The 8,031-nt window shown below is 42.4% G+C and overlaps 1 protein-coding gene across 9 annotated transcripts; it reads right to left on the bottom strand.

Moving 5' to 3' along the window:
* Positions 1-1,163: 1,163 nt before the first annotated feature.
* On the bottom strand, positions 1,164-4,979 carry LOC147885720 (transcription factor GTE4-like). Of its 9 annotated transcripts, none has more exons than XR_015543412.1 (7): positions 4,638-4,979; positions 4,215-4,266; positions 2,276-4,105; positions 2,115-2,160; positions 1,870-2,013; positions 1,601-1,778; positions 1,164-1,306 (listed from the first exon to the last, which is right to left on the bottom strand). XR_015543412.1 is itself a non-coding variant. In XM_087396319.1 (7 exons), exons 3-6 carry the CDS (start codon positions 3,845-3,847, stop codon positions 1,705-1,707), a joined length of 1,836 nt encoding a protein of 611 aa, XP_087252445.1. In that variant the 5' UTR covers positions 3,848-4,105; positions 4,215-4,266; positions 4,638-4,979; the 3' UTR covers positions 1,164-1,306; positions 1,669-1,704. The 9 variants fall into 9 exon arrangements, 4 of the variants coding, with proteins under 4 accessions (XP_087252445.1, XP_087252446.1, XP_087252444.1 ...); XR_015543416.1 differs by having other exon boundaries at positions 1,164-1,295; XR_015543413.1 differs by having other exon boundaries at positions 2,276-4,100.
* Between the last annotated feature and the right edge of the window lie 3,052 nt (positions 4,980-8,031).

Genomic DNA, 8,031 nt, shown 5'->3' with positions numbered 1-8,031 from the left:
TGTAAATTGGCATCAAATCATATGGTCATAATTTCAATGCCATTCCCATGCAAGCAATTCCATGCCACTTTTATATCTATTTTGGTCATGCAGTGATAGCACTTTCAAAATCACTTATTTCAAATCGAATATAAAAGCCCATCAAAAGAACCCGGCACTTTCATGACCTATTTATTCAATGATTTCAAATCTGTTTTTTTCAAGTAATGAATTAATAAACTGAGACTTAAACCCAAAGACAATCAATAAAATAAGAACTTTGTGAGCCTAAATCTTTATCGAGCTTTGGACTTCACTATCAGTGCACAGTGGTTCTAGAACAAGGAATTTATTTATATAAATGGATCTTGAAAATACGTATAACATCAACTCTCACAGATGAAATATTATTGACATTACATCCAACCTTTTGAAAAATCAGTATGAAATTAACAGTAGATTGGATGAAACTGAGTGTATATAAGGGAGCTTGTAAGTAAAATTGCTCCTGCAAAAATCCCCTTGATACCCGGTCACAACACCAGTAACATTTATAGCCAATGCCTTGGGGCACCAGCCTCACATGACCAGTACTACATAGTACAACATTGAAATTCCACTGTGCATGGGACCTTTAATAGGTTTAAATACCTGTATTCAAGTGTAAGCAAAATGTTCCTCAGAGATCACGTGTGGTTAATGGATTTTCCCATCCTCAAGGCAAATGTTACATTAGGTACATGGATACAAGAAAAGATTTCAAGGAAGATTGCACAAAGATCAGTATCACTATAAGCTAAAATCGGTGCCCAGGATGTATTTAACCAAAGAATCTTCAGCGAGTGAGGCTTCAGCAACTAGACCTTCAACCCAAAAAGATACTAAGGTAATCTTTGTACTGAGCGATCAACTCACCAGGGCAAAATACAATGCACAGAAGAGTTGAAAATGACAGGTTGTGTCCCTAGATATACAAAAGTGTGTGTATCCAAAAATGTATAGAGTGCCATCCGCACAATTTCCAGTTGCCAGATATAAACATGTTTCTGACAATCACAAACTTGCATCATGTATGAATCCTCTGCTATTTGACCTGCTGCACATGCCTGGTCTTCTTCACCCCATTTCTACACAGAGATGTAAAAATTGAACAAATCCAGCCTTTACATTGAACAAATCCAGCCTTTCTACTTGCCGCTTTTGTATTGACATAGTCAACCATGTAGTATCTCTCTGAAACAATTATGAACTCTGACAACCCATAGTGGTGAAACCCATGTGAACAAGACTACTCATAAAAGTATGTGTTGTCATATCTGCATTGCAACTGCAAATAAGTATATGAGTGCACCATTCAAACACTCAAAAACCATTTCTAATTAAGCCAACCTTGGGAAAATCACAAGGTCATAGTACAAGATCCCACTAGTACCACTCATGCAATTACAAAGATGAGCTTCAACCTGCATCATAACAGTACTCACTTGCAACTTGATTCTATGCACACATGACGAGACACTCATACCGTTACTTAAACAAGTAAAAAATTGCGTGTAAGATCATACAACACTTCAATTTTCAACCACATAACGCCACCACAGTACTACAATAGTGCACCTACCATGAAGTTTAAAGTTTTCCATGGACAAATCCATACTAGGCAAACGCAAAACACGATCTCTCCACAACCTGAGACAATGGAAGGTGGCATTCACCCTTGCAATGTCATCGTGTTTTGCCAGTAGAGGGATTCTCATCTGCATCACTTTCACTTGTCGAAGAGCTCTCAGAATCTGAATCTGCAACAAAAATTCCAGAAAAAGTCCGAATGATTATGAGAACAATGAGGCAGCCCACATGCCAACAAACCATACCTCATACACCACTCACCACTAGATGATCCTGAATCACTGCTTGAACTGCCTGAGCTACTGGATCCGCTTCCATAACCAGCATCTTTGCCGGCCACAACTGCAGGTCCACTTGATTCCGGCACATCACCTACAATGTCTATATCTTCTTCTTGAAGCTCACCTACACACCAATATGACCATCTCATCTCATCCAGCAGAAAGAGAATTATTTCTGTGAGCTCACAAATTGCAGTGTTATTAACTGTTCTGATATCCCCGTACCTTTATTTTTTTTGCTTGGGTTCAGAGCTATGGTGTTTGCTTTCAGCTGTAAAATTATAGACCAAAACAGGAATCTGTTAAGCACAAATCCAGTGGCCCAGACTAATTATCACAATGCTCAATAACATATGAACAACCAGACAACAATTTAGAGCGCACACCTGACTTTTCTGTTCAGCTGCCTTCTTGGCTTTGTCAACAATCTTAAGGCAGTTCTTAACACAATGGTCCAGTTCCCAGAGTGTCTCATGGTCAAATGATTCTATATCAATCTCTACTTCATCACCCTTTTGACTCATGTTAAGGTTTTTTTCCTTCATCAAGCGTATAACCTCCTCATGCATCTGGGCAGGGAGATCTCGTAAACCTTCTATTAATTTTTTCTTTTCTTGGAAATTCATGTCTCTTTTTGGCATGGGCTTGGCTTTAGTGGCTTTAGGTTTTGCTGGAGCTTTAGGTTTAGACGGAGCTTTAGGTTTAGCTGGAGCTTTAGGTTTGGGGGGAGCTTTAGGTTTGGCTGGGGCTTTAGGCTTGGCTGGGGCTTTGGGTTTAGCTGGGGTTTTAGGTTTACTTGTGGCAGATTTCAGAGTAGTCTTCTTCTCCTTAGGTTTCAGCTGAGAATGATCATTTAAGCCCTCTGGCTCAAAAAATGTACTGGAAGTGTTAGGCAACTGACTCATTGGTTGAGTCAAAACCTCTAACTCCGCTTCAGGAGCTGTCCTCGCCAGCACATCCTCAATGACTTTCCAGTTTTCTTCGAACAACTTCAGCAGGTCCTCTGCCATCCGATGTACTTCATTTCCCCGTGGATTGTAAGTCATTGCATTGTGAAAAGTCAACCGGACATCATCTGCAAACTCTAGCGGTGATTTGTAAGCTTTCCTATCAAGTTTAGCCTTTACGGTTCCAAGATCCATAGGTTTCTTTATAATCTTGTGATAATCAGGCAAACCGAGTTTCACTGCATCAACTGGCTCGTTGAAAACCCATCCATCTTCATGCCCCATTAGCTTTGTAAGTATACGGCTGCACTCTGACATGAAGTCGAAACTCTGTTTACTAAGCATCCCAACTGCCTTGCGCTTACGATCTCCCCCTTCCACGCCTGGGGTTCCTCGCTTGTGACCAGCGCCAGGCTTGAGTCTTGACTTCGCAGGTGACGTCTCTACAAGAAATTCAGAGTTATGATACAACTGGTTTGCTTTTGGGGTTCGTTTAATGTGCGAAAGCTCAGCTCCAGTTGGACTGCCATCATTCGCTCTTAAGGATCTCTGTTTGGATAGTTCGACATCACGTTGCCTCAGTCCAGGAGAACCTAAGAGAAATTGAGATGTAGCCTCCTTAACATCATCACCTCTGACATCATTTCCAGAAAACTGGGCATCGCTGTATCTCCCTATCGATTGAGCTTGCCTTTTCAGCTGCAATTCTCTTGCTTCAAGCTTTGAAGATAAACTCTGTACAATATTCAGCTCCTCCTTCAGTTTCTTCCTGAGCTCCCTTCGCTGTTCTTTTGTCATGTCTGCTGCAGGTAGAGTCATGACTCGCTTGACGTCGGAAAATGCAATTTCCGTAGCCAGCTCTGGTTTAGAATCTTGCTCGAATCTCCATTTTTCTTTCCACGCTTCTGTGTTCAAGCTCATCGACTTGCGATTCAAACTTGAGGAGTCATCTGACGCCACCTCAAAAATGGGGCTGGCAAATTCCTTTCCACTTGCCTCTTTCATGGACATACAGTCCCTTCCCTCGAGAATGTCGTTTTCGACAGGACGCTTGAAGCATCACATTTCACCGAATGCTGCCTCACTCGCTCGCTCTGTGCTTGATATTTTGCACATACGGCCATTTGGGCGCTGACCAAGCCAGTCTAGGCTGGAAACTTTGCACGATGTCACGTATGCAGCCCAGATGCAAGGAAACCTCCGATGATTCTAAATTAAGAGGAACATAGGCCAACCAAAAGCCGGATAGAAGAGCCAAATGATTCTGTCCTGGCAAGACAGAGAACAACCCATCAGCATTTCGCGACCAATGCTTGTTGTGTGCGTAAGTGTGGGAGAAAGAACAAATTTCTTAAACAAGGTCAGCAGGAACCAATACTCTATCGCAGAGAAGTGTAAGAACGTTGTAGGCACCATACTAGAGGTGAGCACTGCACAACAAACACAAAGGGAAGTTCAGAGAAATTCTCTTTCGGTAAACAGATGAACTCTAGCCTCAAGTGCCTGCTTATTTCGACCGAAAAAGCCTAATCAAGCGCTAGCATCCTTCGCTTGATGACTTCACATCAACGGCTCAATCTAGAGTTTATGGCACGGGACTTCCGTTCGACTACACAAGGAAGATGACAGCGGCCCATAATCAATGTCTGAAAAGGGAAAACGAAACAAAATGCGTCCGCAGCAGAATCTGCAGAAATCTGGTGCGATTGGAGGTAGCTCATGAGACGGAAAGGAGACGAGGGAGGAAAACCGTCCTTGAGCAGAGGGTGGACGGAAACAACGCGAGCCGTGGAAGACTCACCTGGCATGAGGCGGAGGAGCGGAGGGGGCTGCATTCAGCTCGAGCTGGGAGGGGAGGAGAAGAGGGAGAGGGGAAGAATGGAAACCGGGGTGAATTGAAGGAAGGAAGAGCAGGGAGGAAGGAAGGGATGGAAGGAGGAGAAGCGATGAGCAGATCTGGGGACGAGGAGAGGGGACTAGGAGGGAAAAGGGAGGGAGGGGAGGAGGGGAGAGGTGGGGGAAGGCATAGAAAGAGCTGTCATCGCCATAGCCAGGGCTTGGGAGGAGGGCATCGCCATAGCCGGAGCTCGCATCGCCATAGCCAGAGCTTCAAACTTAAGCTTTATGAAGAAAAATGAAGAAGATGAAGAAGATGCTGATGAAGAAGAAGAAGAAAAATGATAAGGAAAGTAAAAGTAACCAAACAAAAAATAAAAATTATGCCTTTTTTTTTGGCACCCTTCCCTGCCGTCCCATTCCTCCCCCATCCTACGGCCCTCCTCCCCCCTCTCCTCCCCCTCCCTCCGCCGTCCGATCCCCCTTCCATCCAACGGCTCATCCGCCTCCCCCGCCTCGACAACCGGCCCACGTGTTTTCCAGGGCTCACCTTGCCCTGCCACGTCATCCGCCCCTTGCCACTTGGACTTTGCTAGGGTCTACGCTTTGTCTCCTCTTTTTCTCCCCCCCCCTTTGGGTGTGCACCATATTAGGGGCCTTTTTGCTAAACTAATGGGCTTCCAATCATTGTGTGAACTTGATGCATGCTTTTGTGTGGGGGGGGTGTGTGTGTTGATGCGTGTGTGTCTCTTGCCTTGATCTTTGTCCTCTCCCATTGCTACTTTCCATGCCATGAATCTTTAGAGATTTGTCCTCTTCTAACATGCATGATGCACTTTACAAAAACTAGGTCCCTGACCTTGAACCCGGCATTTGCTACTTTCTCGCTGCTACTTTCTATGCCCTCCAACTTGAGATTTGTCTAGGTCCTCAGACTTCAACCATAAAGTCTCACACCAAAGGATTCTCTCTCTTTCTTCGCACTCACACTTCGTGTGCGCTCGCTCACGCACGAGCATGCATGTGTATACACATTTATATATGCTTGCATGAGCACATGCAAGTACATTTGCATGTGTACACCTTCACTATAGTGCCTATCGTTGCACTAATGCATATGCATGTGCATGCATGAGTGTAGGTGCATGTAGAGGCACTCCTTCCAAACCTAGCTTTGAAATAAGATTTACTAAATTCATGATAATCTTATGTGCATAAAATAAAGTGAATTTTAAAATGAAGATGTCTAATCATGTGGTATGACCATCTCATTGTGGGCCTTGACCATGTCACTAATAAAGCTAGTTCACCTTGTCCATGGGCACTTTCTATTTTCAAGCCTAGGAAGTCAACCTTCATCCATCAAGTGATAACCAAGATAGTAAGACATGGCTACACTTGACCGTTATGTTCCCTTTCCAAAATGCATTCTCCTTGCAAATTAATGAGTGGCTCCATGTGCTTTGAGAGACTACAAAAAGGCTCAACATTTCATGTGTGAATATGTATATAGATACATGCGCATGTACACATGTTTGATGCGTGTGCATGCATAAATATACAAATATTAAGATAAAGCACTTTGCAAGGAGAGATAAAGGGGAGTATTCACTAAGAAGTTTGCCACTAGATCTTGCAAGTCCCTAGTTCCAATATTCAACTATTGAGGCTTTGTGAGAAACTTGCAACTACCCCATCATTTGGTACAAGATCCCAAGTTTTGGTATCTACAACATAACCGACTCTCTAATTTCCAAAGAAGGAACAAGTGATGATGTGATAATGGATATAAAGTGGGAAGTACTATGGTAATATCCTATCATGGTAGAGCTATATCAAGAAAGGGTTCACATTTACAAGCTATAAAGGTCCATTTTTGTGGATGCTTATGTAAACTCATGTGTACTTGCCAGTGTGTATGCATGCTTCTTTGTGTGGTGAGGGGTGTGCATTAATGCATGCAAACTCTCGCTTGTGCAAACATGTGTGCATGCGTATTTCTATGGTGGGGGACATGCAATTACATCTACACTCTCCCACTATGTACACATGGGTTTGAGTATGCATGTTTGCTACATTCAAGCTAAATATCTATTATTGCAAATGCTCTAAAGATTGTATATCCTACTTTTACTATTGTGGTGATAGTTGACCATGAGAGAAGAGATGTTGGAAAGGAGAGCAATCATTAAATCTAATAAAAAAGAGTGCAAGCTCTAGTTCAAAGTGTTATGTATCAATGTGTCTCCATCAAGTTCTATGCCCCATAATCTTGATCAAGGACTTCTATACGACCGTAAGGTTGTTGACAACCTCAAACTATCCTATCAAGGAAGGATTAAATGTGGATGAGTTGCAATATATTCAATGAGGAAGCTCAACTATGGAAGAAATTTACAACCATGTACCTATCTTTGCCAAATGACATCCAAGAATGCACCACCCACAACATGCATCATGAAGAGCATTTGATTGGGAGATACAAGCAATCATATGAAACCATGGATATTATTGAGAGAGGAATAACCAAAGAGAAATTATCTTCATTAGCTATGCTTCTATTCATTGTATCTGGCAAGAATAGAGCTTTGCATGTAGATAGAAAGGATGGCTATTTCTTCATGGACACTCAAATACTGACATGCTAAAAGAGTCTATAAGGTTAGTAGAGGATAAGGATCCATAGGTGTTGTAACATGGTACCAAAGATCCGTACTAGACTTTGATTATTTGTAAAATGATTGTTGACATTCTTGGCCTCAATAATTTTAATCTAATGGATCTGTGATTCCACAAAATGAGGGAATTGAAAGATTATGTTGGAAGTACAAGGATCCACAAGAAAGTGAGAGATCGCAAAGCGAGGTTCAACTCATGCCATAGCCACAAAAAGTTGTTCAAGTACCCCTAAAATGGTCAGTGGTATACTAGCGGAGAGGTCAATCTTCACTTTACATTAAGAGGCCATGTCCTTCCCATATTGATATGAAAATGTCCTAATTCCTTTTTAAAAATGAAAGAAAAAGCCCTAATTCTTTACCATTTTGAACTATACAGTCATCCACCAATATTGGACCCAATGGGAACACCCTTTTAGGAGGCACGATCATTGTGCCATGCCAATCATCGCTTCAGTCATGAATGCTCTACCACCCTGGATCATTGCATCATCTGAAGTGATGAACTCTTGGCACTATCAAGGGAAGCCACAATTTGCAATAGTGACCAACACCTATCTACATGTGCGAGAGGCATAGCACCTCAAATCATGGACATCCCATTTGTCTCATTTATTGTGGTTATCAAATCACCAACAAAGCCTATAGCTCTAATACCACTTGTTAGTGCACTAAGAGGTG

The sequence above is a fragment of the Dipteris shenzhenensis genome, chromosome 25 (assembly GCF_047967505.1).
Source record: "Dipteris shenzhenensis isolate YYH24624 ecotype China chromosome 25, Dip_SZ_1.0, whole genome shotgun sequence".
Taxonomy (NCBI): Eukaryota; Viridiplantae; Streptophyta; class Polypodiopsida; order Gleicheniales; family Dipteridaceae; genus Dipteris; species Dipteris shenzhenensis.
This window is presented reverse-complemented; position numbering and strand designations above follow the sequence as displayed.